At 39.3% G+C, this 20,120-nt stretch overlaps 1 protein-coding gene across 10 annotated transcripts in view; it reads left to right on the top strand.

The window, feature by feature from the left end:
• Positions 1–20,120, top strand: part of LOC144669585 (putative RNA-binding protein Luc7-like 2) — a 59,787-nt gene that overhangs the window by 14,434 nt on the left and 25,233 nt on the right. For 4 of the 10 annotated variants that reach the window (XM_078532090.1, XM_078532097.1, XM_078532096.1 and 1 more), the window contains 2 exons: positions 3,343–3,413; positions 13,338–13,432. Coding sequence is in view for 2 of the 10 variants with exons in the window: in XM_078532089.1 (XP_078388215.1) it covers positions 13,338–13,432 (95 nt within the window). In the remaining 8 variants the exon portion in view is untranslated. Of the gene's footprint in view, positions 1–3,342; positions 3,414–11,152; positions 11,208–11,579; positions 11,629–13,337; positions 13,433–20,120 lie in introns of all 10 variants that reach the window. The other 6 variants (XM_078532089.1, XM_078532087.1, XM_078532092.1 and 3 more) reach the window with 4 other exon arrangements.

Raw genomic sequence — 20,120 nt, 5'->3', positions numbered from 1 at the left:
GGACTCCTGTCTTCAGGGAGAATGGACCGGGCCCCTCATTTGTGTTTTGGCATTGTTTATTTGTACTTTCCTCTTTACTAGACAACTGTTCCTGAAGGAACACATTGGCATGAAATCGTATTCTGGACAGACAGTTGTGCATGAGCATTTTTCCTGTTAAGCTGCATGTGGTCACGCAACAACCTGGAATGTACCAAACAGGCCTTGTTCTGGGTTAAAAAGCGCACCTGCACAGCAACTGTGCAGAAATATACAAAGGTGTGGCGCACAGCAATTAAATTTTGAAGGGAGTATTGGTGATATGGTATATATGAGGTTCTGATTGACTGCACAACATTGATGGGTGTTAAATCTTCCTATGTTTCGATGCAACAACTTATAGGAATGCAGAATGTGAGAGCAGACTTTCTGAACTGATTAGGTTACTGAGAGATCTTATAAGGTAATTTATAAGATCTGAGCATAGAAGATACTCATTAACCCTGAATTGACTGAAGGGACAGTTATTGTTGGAAGGGCATGTTTGGTAGTTTTGCTCAGAGCATCCACTGGTCATTTTGTCCAAACAGGCGTTTATTCCATCAGTGGTAGACACTTTGGCTTGCAGAAAGCTTCCATATTAAAAAACTTTCATGAAACGTGTTTCTCACATGTTGGTGCAGACTCGATGGGCCAAAGGGCCTCATCTGCGCTGTGATTCTGATTCTGTGAAAAGTGCCTTGTCCACGGTGACTGCTGGGACATGGCATTCTTGTTTGTGTTAATGAACTATCATCTGTTCAGAGTTAGCACTTGCCTTTTCAAAGGGTTCACCGAGCATCCTTCAAGCCTATCATTTCCTATGGTAGGAAATGTAATTGGTAAGTATGTGGGTTCGTTTAAGTGAGCAGGAAATGAAAATTTTTTTATAGGAAAGTGTATATCTGTGATTTTGCTTAGTGTCCTGAGTTTCTTTGGTCCATAAAATGAATTGTGCAAATTTGTCATTTGCATCTCCTTCCCCCCCCCACCCCACTCCCTAAATGCAAATCAAAATGTTTTTTCCACCAAAATAAAGCAAACATTGTTGCTTTTAAAGAGCTTAAACATTCTAGAATGATTGGACCATGCTTGATGACTGGGAAGCATTTTTCCCCTCATTGGGAGCAGAAACATTACTGCATCCTGAGTGACCAAACTCTGATGTATTTCACCTACTTCTCCAAGTCAAATGGTTTTATCCACCTATTTGTACTAGTGTCACCCACTGGCAGAAGTCAAGTATTAAAATCAGTCAATTGGCCTTTTAATAAGGTATGCCGGTTTGAACAATTTAAAATGGCAAATTCTTGTATCTAGATTTTTAGTTTTTAAATGTGCAATGGAAGTGAATATGAGAAGTGGAAACCTTCCAAAGCATTCATAACCCTGAATCTGTTTAGTTACCTGCCAGAGAAGGATTGAATGAAAGTCTCCGTATAGTGATGAGACTTTTTCTTTGAACCAGTGTTGTTTAATAAAAATGGCTGACGAGCCACAAGTGTAGCAATGGTGACACTGTTTTGGTAGAAAACACATTAACTCATAGAATATTTATTTAATAACACCTGTATCGCCAAAGTGAAGCACAATATCAAAAACCCACTATGTTTTTACCAATAAATACACAAAAATGTTAAAAAATATATATATATATATATATATATCCACACATACACTGTGGAAATGAGCATTGAGATCATATGCCTGAGGATGGTGTTGGTTGCTACAAATCAGAAATCCACATCTAGATTCCCAATGAGTTACATGTGGCTAGTGTATAAATAGCATAACTTTAAACTGACATGCTTTGTACACTTGGTGTTTGAAATTCTCCCCTTATATTGGTTGACCTCTCATAATATTGCATACAGGAAATCAAGACTAGTTGTAGTCTTCAGGTGAAGCAGAGGTTGGGGTATATGTGAGCCAAGGCACCCAAATTGATTCAGTTCCTATTTTACATTCTGTATATTCTGCCCTTGTTTTTATATTTCTGCTGTAAATTCTTAAGCTTTTTTATTTGTTCATGTATTGCTGGCAAGGCCAGTATTTATTGCCCATCACCACCAATGCCGGAAGGATGTAAATACAGCACAGCGAGTTTACAACGGCAATTTCTACGTAATGTGGGCAAAGGAATTCATGGAAAAAGTTGTCAGGAATTCTATGCAATGTAAAACTTTTAATATGGATTTTACCGGAGTTACTATCCAACTCATTAATAGTTTTAAAATACTGCACACAGCAGTATGTGTAACAGCTAAAAGTACACAAAGGAATTTCAATACCATAGTTACTTGTAATGTGATAGTTGGGTTCCATCTTGTTGTGCATCTCTTTTTGGTAAGATTCAGTTTAGCTTTGTTGCTGACCATTTTTAAAAAATCTCTATCTTTAAAGACAGGAGTCCTGCAACTGTATTAGTAAAACATTGATTATGAATGTAGCAGTGCAGGAAAAGAGTCAACTCTGAAAAGCAAATTAATTCATTTAGTGGAATGTTAAAGGAGAAGGAGCTGGTGCTACAAATGAATGTTTCAGGAGGTTGTTCTAAGTTGTTATTTGTAGCATGTTGCTGCATCTTGTCAGATAATATTTGGACACCAGAATTGGCTTTATGAAACGGAATCTAGCCACACAATAGATTTCTACACTAACTGAATTGAGAAGTGTCTTAAGCTGAAAGTATTTCATTTTCATTTGATTTGTTGTGGAGTGACTCATTGATGTTAATAAAGTGTTCTGTAAGGAACTTTTTATAGAAAAGGTTAAAGCCACATGACCCCACAACTTGTTAATTTTTTTTCTGCCCAACCTGTGTAAAGTTATACATTGGTACAATTAATATTTTTTGAAAACATGTAAGTGGTTGCACAATAGGGGTAATGAAAATCAGTTGGGAGCCACACTCATAAGGAATATGCACTTGGCAGTGCAGGATTGCAGAATTATCTCTTCTCCTCTTCCTGCTCTGAATTGGTAATAAATTTAGAATTTTATTCCATTGCTTTTTTGGGTGGCGAGGAATCAGAATTTACTTAGAGGTACTTAATACAACAGGGGGGTGGGGGGGGAATGGAACTGTTTGTAAGGCTCTGTAAACTGTCAATTGTGGCAAGTCAAAATTTGATTATCTAAACTGGAAGGAATGGACTCCTTTGTGTTTAAAGCATTTGGGTTGCATATAATTACAAAGATTTTTTTTTCCTTCCTTCCAGGACATGTAATATTGCAGTTAGATGCATTGTTGAATTTGCTGGGCGTTACTCTTTTTTTTCCTATACAAACTGAACAATTTGGCCCCTTGTTTTATTTATAAAGGTTCAGTGTATCTTTGCCTGCCTACTTCAATCTGCAAGGGAGTTACAGAAACACCCCGCGTTCATCGAGCCGTGAGTCATGACTAATTTTTCCAGCTGTGTTAATAAATGTGGACAAGGAAACAGTCAATTTTAATAGCTGCAATATACAAAGATACAGTGTACACAACAATGGAAAATGAGTAAACTGCAATGCAGTAGCAACTCTGGCCAGACCAATTTGATATGTAGGTTTACTTCAGTTTTGGGGGAATCAGTAGAAAGGATACTACTGCTAACCTGCAAGCAGCAATTTGAGACCACTAGATTTAAACTGGGACCGGTATTTACCAGACATATGTGATTTAATTGCATTGTTTGCTCATATCAAGAAACAAATTCTGGAGCATTTGGTCAAGATTTACCACACATTTTATTGCTATGGGTTTAAATGCAAATTTGCCATTTTAAAAACCTCTGGTCGTCAGAATTGGTTTTTCACTCACTGAAACTGTTTTTTTTCAGGGTGATGGTGGTACCAAACAAGAATTGGCTTGGCTGCACAGTGCAGCTATATGCCAGAAGTCTGCAAAGTTGCTTACTCTGAAAGTGACAATCATCTTGACTCGGGATTGCACTTTAAAAGCAATGAACATTACATTACACTCAATGTGACTAACATCACAGCGATGGGCCATTATGGAAAAAGGCTGAATTTATAGGCAGAACAGCCACCAGTATTATCCAGGCAGTTGTGATGAAGGCACAACCTTAAATCCTGATGATACACATCTGAAAAATCCTGCCTTGTCATATCTGAGAGAATGTAGTGTCACTACTTCATCAGATGCACGTGAAAAGAGGACTAACCAAGAAATGGTGACTTTATGCCATATTATAGGAACACGGAGACGGTTTCTTGTCTCCCTCACTGTGAGTGCAGCTGTGTAGGATAGGAAACATTTTACAGACTGGTCAGCTCTACTCACTAATGCTTCCTACTGGCATGCTTTTCTGCAGAGAGAAGGGAGAGGCTCTCTTTTGTGTTAACAATTCAATCCTATTTTAGTCTTAAGCATCCAAACATAGTTTTATTTCTCCCTAAAGTATGAGAGAAGGTATCAGATGTGTTAAGGAGCAGTGATCTGATTTGTTTCTGCAAAACAACAATTTGTAAATTACTAGTGAACCGAGCTGCACAGATTCATTAAACCATAAATGAGAACTTGATCCCTGTTGCAGAACTAAAGCTTGGCATATCCATCACTCCCATAAAACTGTACTGATGTCTTGCTCATTCTCCTGGTCCATGAGGGAATTTCTAACATGCTGTAGTTTCTCTTGAGTTCTGGTTTAATTTTTGCTCCAATGAGCTTACTTGGATCTGGAAATGATATTTTGGTTTGGTTTTTTAAAAAGTTGTATATTGTGAATATAAGCCAATTTAGAAAACCACAATAAGTGAATCAATTCGTTAGAGGAATGAAGAGAATGAAAACTACAGCATGGTGGTCCATCAAAGTTTGTATTAGTCTGTGCTTTCTCAGCTCAGACCTGGAGTGTTCCTGGCTCAGGTACAGCTGAAAATAATAATATCACTCCTGACCAGCAGTTTTCCCTCTAAGAAGCTGAAAACATTCAGTTCTTTTGTGCATCTCTCTCCAGCTAGACAAGCAGGAACTGTCCCTTTCTAAGACTCTGCAGTCAGAAATGTGGACCTCGGCTATCTCTGGGTGGAGGGTAAGCTGGGGAGAGGAGCAACTCACTGTCTTTTTAAAGACCCACAACTTACATTTGAGAACATTCTGTTCATGTTAAAAGCAGCATCTCAACTCCATGTATATTATAAATTGCTCATCCAGTGCATCTAGACTAGTACTCAAAATATCTTTGTATTATGAGCAATAAAATTTACTCTAGGATATTATTATGTGGTTTGCGTTTGGGGGGGTGGAATCATTGATGCCTGACATTCTCCAGAATTTTTTTATAAGTTCCTACCCATCTTGTGTACTTTCTCTAATAACCAGAATCAGTAACAATGCTTTTTTTAATCAATGTTTTGCATAGCCCCAGCTTTAAATCAAGTGGCCTTAATTGCTACAGTGTAGGAACTTAGCAGTAGATTTATTTCTGCAGTTAATGGTCTTAATGTTGTCCATAAGATCATTTATTAAACATTAATAAAATTGTCATTGAGTTGTCATAAGTGTATGGGCATTATACAGCCAAATTTCATTCAAAGGAAGAACATGTAGAAATGTTATATACAATAGCTTGATACATAGGCATCAAACAAGGCTTGACATTGTGCTAATTTGATGATATGTTGCACTGCAAGGTTATTGGGTACATTTGTTGGTTAACTACAACTATTAAAATGATTTCCCCCTTTTCTTCCATAGACTCTACACACAAAGGCTGCTCTTTGTGTGTTTTTTGTGATGTGGCTGTTACAGTTTATGGATTATGGACATGTAAATTAATTAATAAATCTGGAATTAAAAGCTAGCTCCAGACATGGTGACAATGAAACTATCATCAATTGTCATAAAACCCCATCTGGTTCACTAATTTCCTTTAGGGAAGGAAATCTGCTGTCCTTACCTTGTCTGGTCTACATGTGACTCCAGACCAACAGCAAAATAGTTGATTCTTAACTATCCTCTGAAATGATCTCGCAACCCACTCATATGTACCAAACCACTACAAAAAAGTCAAAAGGAATTAAACCGATGGACTACCTGGCATCAACCTAGGCAACAGAAACAACAGTAGCACACCCAGCCATGTCGACCCTGCAAAGTCCTCCTTGACAACATCTAGGGGCTCGTGTCAAAATTGGGAGAGCTGTCCCACAGAGTAGTCGAGCAACATCCTGACATAGTCATACTCACAGGATCATACCTTATAGCCAATATCCCAGGGATCACTATCCCTGGGTATGTCCTATCCCACTGGTAGGACAGACCTACCAGAGGTGGCAGCATATTGGCATACACTTGGGAGGGAGTTGCCCTGGGAATCCTCAAAATTGACTCCAAACCCCATGAAGTCTAATGGTGTCAGGTCAAATGTGGGCAAGGAAAATTCCTACTGATTTATCATCTACTGTCCATCGCCTTCTCCTCCCACCTGCCCCGCACCAGCTGATGAATCAGAACTCCTCTATGTTAAACACCAATTGAAAGAAGCATTGGGGGTGGCAAGGGCACAGAACGTACTATGGGTGGGGTCTTCAGTGTCCCATCACCAAGATTGGCTCAGTAGTACCACTGCTGGCAGAGTCTTGAAAGACATCGCTGCTGGACTGGGCCTGTGTCAGGTGGAGGGGGAAAATCTACTTGACCTCGTCCTGACCAATCTACCTGTCATAGATGCATCTGTCTGTGACAGTATTGGTAGGAGTGACCACCACACAGTCGTTGTGGAGACAAAATACTATCTTCTGATTGTCTATTGCACTAGCAGCGTGCTAAATGGGTTAGATTTGGGACAGACCTAGCAACTCAAAAACTGGGCATCCATCAGGTGCTCTGGGCCATCAGCAACAGCAGAATTGTATTCAGCCACACTCTCTAACCTCATGGCCAGATATATTCCTCTTCATTCTACCATTACCATAAAACCGGGGATCTACCTTGGTTTAATGAAGAGTACAGGAGGGCATGCCAGGAGCAGCACCAGGCATACCTAAAAATGAGCTATCAACCTGGGGAAGCTTTAACACAGGACTACTTGCATGCCAAATAGTGGAAGCAGCATGCATTAGACAGAGCTAAGCAATCCCACAACCAGCGGGCGGATCAGATTTAAGCTCTGCAGTTCTGCCGCATCCAGTTGTGAATGATGGTGGGCAATTACCTCACCAGAGGAGGAGGCTTCACAAATATCCCCATCCTCAATGATGGGGAGCCCAGCACACCAGTGTAAAAGACAAGGTTGAAGTATTTGCAACCATCTTCAGCCAGAATTGCTGAGTGAATGATCCATCTCTGCCTCCACCTGAGGTCCCCAGCATCACTGATGCCAGTCTGCAACCAATTTAATTGCTCCACGCGATATCAAGAAACAGCTGAAGGCATGAAACACTGCAAAGTTTATGGTCCGTGACAACATTCCAGCAATAGTAATGAAGACCTGTACTCTAGAACTAGCTGCGCCCCCAGCTAAACTGTTCCAGTACAGCTACCTGACAATATGGACAATTGCCCAGGTATATCCTATCTACAGAAACAGGACAAATCCAACCTGGCCAATCACTGCCCCAGCAGCCTACTCTTGATCATCAGCAAAGTGATGGAACTTGTCATCAACAGTGCTATCAAGCAGCACTTACATAGAAATAACCAGCTCATTGATGCTCAGTTTAGGTTCTGCCAGAGCCACTTGACCCCTGACCTCATTACAGCTTTGGTCCAAACATGAAAAGAAGAGCTGAACTAGAGGTGAGGTGAGAGTGATGGCTCTTGACATCAAGGCAGCATTTGACTGAGTGTGTCATCGCAGATTCCTAGCAAAACTGAAGTCATTGAGAATTGAGGAGACTTTTCACTGGTTGGAGTCATACCTTGCACAAATGAAGATGGTTGTGGTTGTTGGAGGTCAATCATCTCCAACCCAGGGCATTCTGCAGGAGCTCCTTGGGGTAGTTCCTAGGCCCAATCATCTTCAGCTGTTTCATCAATGACCTTCCCTCCATCATAGTCGGCAATGGGGGTGTTCCCGGATGATTGCGCAATGTTCAGCACCATTCACGTCTCCTCAGAACTAAAGCAGTTCATGCCCATGTGCAGCAAGACCTGGACAACATCCAGGCTTGGGCTGAAAAGTGACAAGTAACATTCATGCCACACAAGTACCAGGCAATGACCATCTCTAACAAGAGAGAATCTAACCATGTCCCCATGATATCCATTAGCATTACCATCAATGAATCCCCCACTAACAACATCCTGGGGGGGGTTACCATTGACTAGAGGCTGAACTGGACCAGACCTGTAAATACTGTGGCTACAAGAGTAGGTCAGAGGTTGGAAATTCTGTGGCCAGTAACTCATCTCACTCCCCACAGCCTGTCGACTATCTACAAGGCACAAGTCAGGAGTAAGTGATGGAATACTCTCCCCTTGCCTGGATGAGTGTAGCTGCAACGACACTCAAGAAGCTTACCTGGTCTTGGTCCATTCAGGGCAAAGCAGCCTGTTGGCTTCCTGTGCCATTGATGCATAGTGGCAGCAGTATGTACCATATATACAAGACACACTGCAGCAACTCACACAAGGCTCCTTCAACAGAACCTTCCGAACCCACAACCTCTACTGCCTAGAAGGACAAGGGCAGCAGAGGTTGGGAACACCACCACCTGCAAGTTCCCTTCCAAGTTACACGGCATCCTGACTTGAAGCAATATCGCCGTTCCTTCACTGTTGCAAGGTCAAAATCCTGAAGCTCTGCCCCTAACAGCGCTTTGGGTGTACCTGCACTAAATGGAATGCAGCAGTTCATGAAGACAGCTCACCACCATCATCTCAAGGGTAATTAGGGATGAACAAATGTTGGCCTAGCCAGTGGCGCCCACAGTGAAAGAATAAATAAAAAAGAAAATGTTTAAGTGAGTTCTGACATGGTGTTCTCAGTAGAGCACTGATGGTCTGAACAATGGAAATTAAGTTCATCAATATCATCCAAACCCTGAAATGTGATTTTACTGTCCATTCACTTTGAAGTAGATTATTGCTTCATAATTTATATGATGGTGAATTTACTTTGAGTTGACTTTGAGTGTGATGGGCAGCTCGCCTGTTTTATTTGGCAGTTTTTTGCAGTGCTGTTTGAAGACGAAAATAATGTTGCGTTGTTTAGGTTTACCAATTTGACACAGCTCCTGAAGGATAGTGGATTTTGTATTTTGGGGCATGGATAGCCAAGAGGCAACTTGGACAACCAAAAAATGTCTGCCAAAATGGAAAACATGGACACACTATTGTTGTACCTAATCTAAACATTTATACAACTGTATAAATTGACCTGTCAGAACATGTGTACTCCAGTAATATAGTTCTGAGCAGCCGGAATATTTGAACATCAGTTTCTGAATAACTACAGAAACAGTTAAATACACTTGCTCCCCTTTGCCCTTCACAAAAGCTTCTTACTTTAAAAAAAGTACAGTTCCAATAACGTATTGTGCTTGAAGGCATTTTCAAGCATGTTACAATAAATACTGCCAATAGCAAGTGATAGTGATCTCACTTCATTAGCAGGGGCACTTAATTCTGTTTCTTTTGGGGCTTTATTCTGTTGCCTTTTTGAGACGAGCAAATATACCCAATAACTTTACTAGGAATTAGAACACTGAAGTCTTAAAATGCACTCAGCCCAGGTTTTAGTTTAAACAATATCTATGGGGTAATTGCTGTGAACTGAGCCACATTCATTTGTGTAATTCTGCTTTTTGGGAGGTAGCCCCAAGATTTTTCAATTTATATTTTGTTTATCCTTGATACATTTACTGTCTTCAAAAATGTGTATGCTACCTTTCTCTAGTTGCCAGTTTTCTGATAAGCAGTAAGTTATTTCTAAATTTGAGACTTGTTCTGAGCTCAATATAGAATTTAATACTTCTGACATTTGTTTACCAAATAATTGATGCAAAAAATGACCTCTCTTTGTGCAACTGGATAGTGCTATGCTCGAGGTTTAAATAATTGTTAGCTGTACCAATCATGCATTGCGTAATCATTCTAAAAATCATTATTGGCCTGCCAAAATTATGACTAATCATTGAAATGGATCATGAAATTAAATAAACAGATTATTAGAATTCTCCGTTTTTGCAAATAACTATCAATATGTCAAGACTTGTTCAGAAAAGTATCAATCTATTGGGTATGGCATTCTATGTAAGGTCAAATTAGGAACATTACTCTGAATGAAAGGTTTAAGCAGAAGCAATCAGAGACGAATGTTCATTCTATTCAAGCCCAAACCCCTCTAATTTTTCTGTTAAGGCTCCATTTTCTTCTAGTGCGTAATTTAATCACCCGTTAGGAAAGGGCAGTGCCTAGTTCAACTTGCATTTTTTTATTTGTGGTTTCAATGATGCTGAAAAGTCAAAACTATTCTGGTTAGTGTGTGAATATAAGTTAATTTTAACAGCCTTGAGTTGAAATAGTGTTGAAGTGTTTGAGAAATGATCTTTCTCACAGTTGCGCAGTACAGAAGTTTTAAACCTACATTTTAATTTGGAATGGCCTTCAGAGAAGTAAACTGTATAGTCAACCAAGTGTTTACTGTTACTATTTTGAAAACACTGTTTAAGTCCAAGAGAAGAAAATTTCATTTCATTTTGTAGAACTGCTTGATGTGTGATTGGCGTAAGTCCCTTCTTGCAGGTGTATAACACTGAACACTCTCACCTTTTTAACTTCCCAACATCCAGGGTATAAAACACTGTGCAGCTGAGGCACTAATAGTGGAAGAGATGGAAGCTGGTGTCCTGGGGGCACTCGCAGTGTGTATTCTCACTTTGCAAGCTTTTTCAATCTATGTTTTGTTTATCCCTCTTTTAAAAGAAAAGGATATTTTGCAGTTGATTTCAAATGACATTCTACAGGGCTGAAAGAATTCCATAAGGTATCATGTCTTGGAAAAGAATCATATGCAGAATCCTGATAAGTAGATATGGGATTAATGAAAACCATGTAGAATAGACTGAGTCAACTGTGCAGTTTGGGGCTTATTAGTCTATAAAGTCATTTTAAAAATTAAATGTTCATTTTTGTACTCTGAGCAGTTTATATCCATTAAACAATGCTTTACTCTCACAGGAGTTCACCTGACACACGGTCTATGTTTGGGCCAGTACAACACAGCATCTGTAGGGTAGGGTGATGCAACTACCGAAATTATATTTGTGAAGATTTGCATTATGTTTGACGTGTGATCTTAATGGAGCTTACATTATTTCCCATGTGGTTTTTTTTTTGTAACTGCATCCTAAATTTTGCCACTTGTGCACATGGATTTAGAATTAACAAGTTAACTGCTTTGGAGTAGTTTAGACCAAGTGAACGCACTGCACTTCTGTGACATAATTGAGGTGATAAAATTCTGGACAGTGCTTTTTTAATGTATTTATAACTCGTCTCATGAGTGGTGTCTTGATCTTTTTTTAAATTTTTTTTAGTTTTATGTGATTTCAATGTGTTTTTCTCCTATCCGTTATCGCTCACATATGTAATGGCTCCAATGCAGCTAGATGAAAGAAGTGCGTGGGCAGGTGTATAAAGTGGGTTCGAATCAGGTCAGTATGGAAAATCCTGTAAGTGACTGCATCTGAATACCCGTACTTAAATTGGAATCCTAATTTTAATTTGGTTGTTTTTGGCATGAATTCTGTCAAAAATGGAGTTCAGTTAGTCATTTTAGTTGCTTCAATTGATAGTGACACTTCTTTAAATCTTTAGTAGAAACCTCATTTGGAGGAAACATTTCTCCTTGCTTCTCTTAAAGTAGGGCGAGGAACTCAGCCCTCCTTTTAATTGAATCTGTTGATATGGACTACTTTGCCCGTTTCAGTAAGTTTGAAGTTAGTCTGTAGTGCAGTGTTAGACACATCGCTCCCTGAGTATGCACAGTCCAGGTAGACTGGCAGTTTTGTTGGTGATCTTCTTTCCCTGCAGCCGGAGTGATTGTATTCAGCTTTGTAGATGTCACAAAGTTGATTTTCCTACAGATTTTATTTCCAAGACATGGTACTTGCCTGGAACCTCCTTCATGAAAGACTGATTGACCTCTTAAAATACAACTTGCCCTAAACAAATGTGAAATCATCTGTGTGACTTGTAATACAGTAAACGTACTTGGGTGAAAAAGTATGTTTCCGATTGCCGCCTTACCCTGCATGTCTAGAAAGGAGAGTAAGTAGAAGACTACGGCCACATTTACGTTGTAGCTTGGGCGAAGTCATGACAGCATATCCAGATGTTGAAAAGGTTTTAGTAACCCATAATAGGAAAGGAGGGAAGAATTCTAGGAGTTGGGTGTGATACATCTTTGGCATAAGAGTCCCTACTAATGCTGGTTTGGGGTACTGAACAGTCTGGCAGGATTGAGGTATTGGCTACAGACCTGTTCATGTTGAATTATTTAGAGTGAAGCCCACTCTTCTGAAAGGTCATGTATTTGATGCCAGTAATCTCTGTAATGTTGTAATTCTACAACAATTAATCCACCTTGTGCTGCCTATAATGCATTAATTATGGTGGTAACCTGCAGTGTTAGTATGCACACACACGTTTGCTCTTGGAAAGTTGCCATTTTAGCCTGAGGTAGCAGTGATATTTCCTTTCTATATAGAAAATTTCTGGTATTTGATCAAACCTTTGCACAAGTGCACATTTTTACAAAATTATTTAGCTTTTGTAGAGTCCTGTAATAGTGAGTAACTTAATAACAGGCAGCTACTGGATGTGCACAAAACAACTATCTTAATTTTCATAACTACCTGAAGACAAACCATGTCAAATAAGCATCAGGTAGGAGGAAGTTGAAGGGGGTTTGGGGGGTAGGGGGAAGTTAAACTGAACAAGGGGCTTAAACTCAATATTCAAAAATTTATGCTTTTGTGATATTCCACATCTTTAGTTGTGAGCACCTGTTTGGTTATAGGTAAATGGTATCTAGATGCAGCATTCTGCTACATAGCGAATTCTGAAAGCTCAGAAGAGTAACTTAATTTTCAATGGCTTTAGTTGTAATTTTACTGCAAATGTCTTCATTTGATCTATTAAACTAAAAGTAGATGTTTTTGCTAAAATCCTGAAGCTATTATTGGGCTACTTTGCAGACACCACTCTGTATTTTTAATTGTGTCCATTTAGTTTAGAAAAGGCACATGGTATTGGAAACATACTTTTCAGAGGGATGGAGGCAGGGATTACTTGTTACGTGTGTGTATGATTCATAGTTTCCCATCTAACCCTGTTTTGCGCTATGACCTCTGTATTGCAGGAGATGCCAGTCGGCAGCGAATCAGATTTACTGACGATCGGGTCTGCAAGAGTCACCTCCTGAGCTGCTGCCCACATGACATTCTTTCTGGAACGGTAATATATTTTGTTAAATTAAAAATACATGCTTATTTTATTTCACAATTCTTTGGAAATTGATCAAATCTGATACTGAACAGCTACGTACGTGCCTGTTGCTGAGTTTTTTGCTAAAATAGGGACACTTTGTATTTAAAGGTGAGTCCACTTAAGCTCCTAGTTAAATCAAAATACTAAAGTATAATCTTTCCTGTCATTTTCAGTGTAAACTAAGCACCGGGTTAAATCGGTCACATGCCTTTAAACCAAATTGTTTAAATTATTTTTTAGTTCACTGTCGCTTTTTACTGCCCTCTCTCATACCTCTATTTTAATGGTTTGTCCATGATGTTGCTGACAGTAAATTTATAGTGATAGGAATATTATAACATGGATGTAATTAGCAAAGTGTAAAGTTATCCATTTTGGTAGGAAAAATAAAGCAAATTTTCTTCAAATGGTGAGAGATCGGGAAATTGCATTCGGAAGGACTGGGCATCCTTGTACATCACTGTTAACATGCATGTGCAGCAAGAAATTAGAAAGACAAATGGTACGATAGCTTTTGTTACAGAGACATTGGAGCATAAGAGTAAAGACGTCTTACTACAATTACGCAAAACGTTGATGAGGCCACAACAGATGCTGAGATGGATATGTGGAGTAATGAGAAAGGAATCACATCAGGAGATCAGTGAAGATTGAGAGCATCTAAAGAAAGTATCTGAAAGGAGATTGAAATGGTATAGTAATCTGTTCTGAAGAGAGAGAGAAAAAAAATGTGGTGGGGCGAGTGATGGAGGTGAGACTACCAGAAAGAGGAGGAGGAAGGTCTGGATGGAAAGACGCAGTGGCAAGAGAGTTAAGTGCAGCAGGATTGGAAAAGGAATGGGTGACTTGACAGGATGATTGCGATGCAGAATGGTAATCAACCAGCATTATGGCAACCCCAAGTAAGATGGCCACAACTATGTGCAGTTTTGTTTGTCATACCTAAGGAAGGATATACTTACCCTAGAGGGAATGCGACAAACATTCACTAGACTGGTTCCTGAGGTGAGGGATTGTTGTATGAGGAATGATTGAGTACACAAGGCCTGTCTTCCTTGGAGTTAGAAGAATGAATGGTGATCTAATTGAAATATATAACGTTCTTAAGGAACTTGACAGGGTAGATGCTGAGGAAATGTTTCCCCTGTCTGGGGAGTATAGAACACAGGGTCATTCTCAGAATAAGGAGTTGTCCATTTAGGACTGAGATGAGAAATGTATTTACACAAAGGATTGTGAATCTTTGAAATTCTGTACATAAGAGAGCTGTGGATGTTCAGTCATTGAATATATTCAAGACAAGAGGTCAGTAATTTTTGGCTACAGAGGAGATTAAGGGATATAGGGATAGTGTTGGAAGGTGGAGTTGAAATAGAAGATCAGCCACAATCCTTGGATAGAAATTTCCATCATTTGGCAGAATTCCGACTTTGGAATCATGGAATTCTGCTCTTTTAATTCTTCATTTGACCTCTGCAGAGGTGATTTTGAAATATGTTGCACGTTAAACATTTTAAAAAGAACACAATGTGACTTTGAGCTTCCGGACACAACAACAGGAAGGGAACAGGTTTGCTATTAATTCTAACAGAGTGGGATGTGTGTGTAGTATGCCTGCCCCTAGCCACCTGTGCAATGTTGGCTTTTTCGGAAGTTGTGCCGGAGCGTGAGATGCCATGTAAGGAGGGATTGCACACTCTGTGTGAGCATCCACAAAGCGTGGTTTCCGGGGACAGTTGCAAAGTTACATGTGGCCCAGAACGTGAGGCAGCTGGCATGACATCCCTGAGCGTGGCTGCAGATTGGGAGGAAAACGGGCGGCTGCAACCAACTTCCAGAGAGCGCAATTTGCAAGCACAGTGCAGAGGTACAACTGCGCAGCTTTTTCACCTTTCCCCCCTGCTGATCTCAACTGCTGTTTTGGTCAGGCCTGCCTTGGGCAAACTATTTTCACTCTCCCCAATAACCCTAGACTCCCAGTAGGCAACAACTGGCAAGGGCTCCATTTTTGACTGTTGTGCGCCCTTGGGCCTAGTGACCTCTTGGACTAGTATGTGAAAGTTTGGGGGAGGAGGACAGTTTTGCTGAACTTGTGTGCCAAACATTTTTCTTACGTTATGAAGCACTGGGTAGTAAGCCTTTCCTTTACTTGGGCCCAAATCACTCTATTCTTGAAAGCTGTTTAGCATTATTGACAAACAAGGAAAGTTGAACACGACTGCATCATTGAAAACTGGCATAAACAAATTGTGTGACAGAAGACATAGAACACGCAATTTGTAATTTTTTTTTTGCAAACCTTGCTAAATGAGACAAAAATATGAATTTTAGAAATGTGACTTAAATTAGTTTAAATTAGATTGTGGTTGCCTCCATATGTTTGGAGTAATCAGTTAGTGATTCAAAGTTCTTATGTACATAAACAGCAATTTGTATTTTTAAAGGAGCAGTCAGTTATGGAACTGGTGAAGATTATAGAGTTAGGGAGGGGCGAGGCCTTGCACAGATTTTAAAATTTTTAAAGTGGAGGTTTTGTTTAACCAGGAGCCAATCTATGTCAGCAACCACAGGGGTGATAAGTGATCAGGACTTGGGTGTGATTAAGGATACAGACAGCAGAGTTTTGGATGAGCTCAAGTTTACAGAGGATAGAATGTGGGGGCTGGCCAGGAGTGCATTTGAATAGTCAAATCTAGAGGTAACAAAGACATGGATGAGAGTTTCAGCAGTAGATGAGCTGAGGCAAAAGGTGGTGAGATGTAAAACCTCATTGAAGCTTGCAATTTACAATATCTGACTTTGGAGCTAGAGTACGTTCAACTGTCCAAGCTGAGCTACAAAGGAAATCAGGCTCGGCGTGTTAGATCATGGCCTGGCATTTCTTCCATGGATACAATTGGGAAGTTAGAATTCCTCCATTGTTGACATTTATTTTGCTGATGCAAGTTACTCCCAGTATTTTTTCAATCTCATTCTACTACATCAAAATTTAAAATAAACACACATCAGGTTAAACAATTGGAACTCAAGGAAAGCATCAAACCCACACCATATATTTCTTCTTTACTTATGAAAATTTAAGTTTCAACTCCTTTAGCCATCATTAATGCACAAGATGGACAGATAGAAATAGGTCATGTTATGGTGTTAGTATTTGCTTCATCCTGTATTACATGTACTAACTGCATTAAATGCTGAAATCACTTTGGTGGTTCGATATGAGTGCATTGGTCCACAGTCTTGACGTTAATAGAAGGTAAACAAAAGGAAAACTATTTCTTCCCCATGTGAAGTTGAACAATTCCACCCACTTGAAGTGGCCTAAAAGCTTTTGCAGCCACTAAAATTTTTCAGACTTTAAAAAACCTTCAGCTGCTCTCATCCCTAGATCTTGTTGAATGGTGGAGCAGGCTTGAAGGGCCAAATGACCTACTATTTCTTATGTTCCTGTCATGTTGGCACACAGCATATCAGTGCTGTGGTGGAGCTGTGTTAGCCGTTGTGTCCATTTAAAGCCTGAAAGATTAATTGCTGTTTAAATAAATAAAGCCCAAGATTACTCGGTTTATTACAGTTTTGTCAGGAATCTATTTTTGGGAAATGATTGTCAGGCAGCCAACATTTCAAGATTTTTTTTTTTTGAAAATCCAAGTGTGGCAGCTTCTCCGTGTGTACTGATGCACTGTTTCTGCTATAGAAGGTCCATGGTTAAGGACTGTAAAGTTATGAAAGAAAAAGAAAGACTTGGGTTTATATAGCACCTTTCATGAGCTCAACATTTCCCACAGAGTGCAATTTTTGAAATGAAGGAAACACAGCAGCCAACTTGTGCACAGCAAGGTCCCACACACAACGATGTGATAATGATCAGATGACCTATTTTAGTGATGTTGGTTGAAGGATAAATATTGGCACCAGGACACTGGGGAGAACACCTCTGCTCCTCTTTAAAATAGTGCATGTTACCTTTTATGTCCATTTGAGAGAGCACAGGACCTCAGTTTAACATCTCATCCATAAGATGGCACCCCTGATGGTGCAGCACTTCCAAAGTACTACACTGAGTGTCAGCCTGGATATTTGTGCCTAAGTCTCTGGAGTGACTTTTGAACCCAGGATGTTCTGACTGAATGGAAAGTGTGTGCCCTATAGAGCCAAGGCTGACTCTTATGTCATACAATGCAGAAAACATTACCTGACTGTTGCAGATGAAGCAAAGTCAAAAAAGGCTGTAGATGTTTTCTGCGTATATTTCAAATAGCCACCTTTTTTGATACTTTTTTTAAGCATTGTGATACAATAGATGATATTGTATTTTTTAATGCCGCAAAGTCTAACTAAAAGAAGAGTTAGGGTCCAGGTTTAATTGCTATTCCGTCTACTGCTTGCATCTCTGACTCCCTATCTTAGTTGGTAATGATACGTAAGATCACTGAGGTGACACATTCTGACTTTTCAAATAAACCCTTGTTCCTGACAGGTCTTGCTGCAAATATACATAGGGAAATTTACTATGATGGCCAAAAATGCAAACCACATATACAATCAGCATGTACACTCTGTCAGTCCATAGGCAAACTTCTTTGTGCTACACAAATATTTTAGAGAAAGAAAGCTAACCATTTTCAATAGACAGGAAAGGTCCTCCAATGATAATATCTTACTGACAGCGGTTGGAAGGGCTTATAGCTCTGATTAACCATAACAAGCATTTTTTTTAAAGAAAAGCTTGATTTTTCACCTTGGGTACTCACATAATGCCTGAAATTTGTCACTGTCTTCCAATCTACAAAACTATTTTCAACAAAGGCTTTAAACTGTGGATTCACACTGTTTACGCAACAACAGTTGGAGCTTTTGACCTCAATGGGGCACAGCAGCTTTTTAGAAGCCCCATACTCCATAATGCATGCTGTTTTGTTCTACTGTTGTTATTCTACAGTAGTATATTATCCAGTTTAACATGAACCCTATCACCGGAGATCCACTAGTAACAATTTAAACTGCATACCTTTCTGTTAATACCAAATTGTGACCCATAGTGCATTGATAATGTTGATTCTTCCTAAACTTATACGGCCGCATCAGTGTGTTTAAACGTGGAAAATCATCATTGCGATCAAGTCTGCTCTGGTCTTTATTGATGCTTTCATACATACACAAAAGCTTGCCAGCTAATTATGTGCATTTTTCCCCTTTCCACTTAGCTCAATGATGATAAGGCCAATTGCAGTGCATCTATGACTCTATATTGTTTCCTGGCTGAAATAAGCTAGCCCATCACTGAGCAAGTATTAAATAAACCATTGTACTGTGCATCTGCGGCCCCTTTTCGCATCAGTTTTATTGAAATGCTCATGTGGATGCTGCTAATTGTTTTAGCATGCTTACTACTTCTGTATTGCAAGTCATATTGCAAATGAGCCAAAAACATCCAGCACACAGGAACATACCCATTTTAAACACTGCAGTGTCTATGAACTGAATATAGGTCATCCAGTCATCCAATTTAAAAAAAAATAAAGTGCAGACTGTTTGTTAGAGCTGCAGTAAATTTTAAAGTGTGTTAGATTTGGTTGATTGATGTAATTAACTAGAAAATTTGATGTTTCACCTTCTGGATTTTAGCAGGGGCAGGGGGTCCACAATGCAAACCTTGTGTTTCAGTCTTCAGTAGCTTGCTGTGCCACTTGGTAAAGCCTTGAAAATTTTTGAGTGATAAGGGGATTTACCTTGTCGTGCAGGGTTAAGTCGTGGTTATGAGGAACTTGAATTTCCATTTATCCTCATTGTGCCTTATTTGAAACTGCTTGTTGCTGCATCCAAAAAGTGGAAAGATATTTTTTCCCAGCATATCATCGCTTAAAAATAAAATGTCCTTTGGTCATGGAATGGTTGTACTTCATTTATTCAGACATTGTCAGTTCACACACTCGTGCATGTATAAGGGGGTGAAGGTTGTAGAATCAGAAGATGTAAGTTTGAGAGTTTTCACAAAGCTGTGAAACAAAAGTATATTTGAAAATTACAGTTCCTTCCCATCCCCTTATTTGTATGTATAAGATTAAAAATCCAAGTCAATTCTAGATACAATGCCCAATTTCTATATTTCCTTTCTCATGAGCTGAAGCCATGTTGCAAAACACAAGCAAGATTGAAAAGAATGCAAGGAAAAATTTAGTGATCTTGCTGGTGCCTAGTTTGGCTGAATCTCAACTTGCAAAGTCAGACAAAACAATATTCAGATAATATAAATCGAGCCAGTATTTTACCCTAGTTTACAGGTCTTCTACATGTCATTATATATTTCTCACAAGACATGTAGATGCGAACCATTGGCATTTTTTATTGGGGTGGGGTGAGGGTAGTGATGTACAAAAACTTCATTAAGTAAAGCATTTTTGCGATGTTTTGTTCTGATAAGGCATATAAATAGAATTTTTTTATTTCAGTTTATTTTGTTTAGGATTGCTGTGCTGATGATTTACAACCTTGTTTTTTTATTGGATCGTGCTGACTTAAACATTACAGTTGTGGATTCTGATATTTAATGATTATAGCCCTCTCATTTTAGAACACCTACCCATTGTCATGGTGGATTGAAATAATGGTTTGGTATTGTTATTTTGCTATTTCATTTAATATCATTCAGAAC

This window comes from Cetorhinus maximus, chromosome 29 (genome assembly GCF_964194155.1).
Source record: "Cetorhinus maximus chromosome 29, sCetMax3.hap1.1, whole genome shotgun sequence".
Lineage (NCBI taxonomy): Eukaryota > Metazoa > Chordata > Chondrichthyes > Lamniformes > Cetorhinidae > Cetorhinus > Cetorhinus maximus.
Note: the sequence above shows the minus strand (reverse complement) of the source record. Positions and strands in the feature narration are given on the sequence as shown.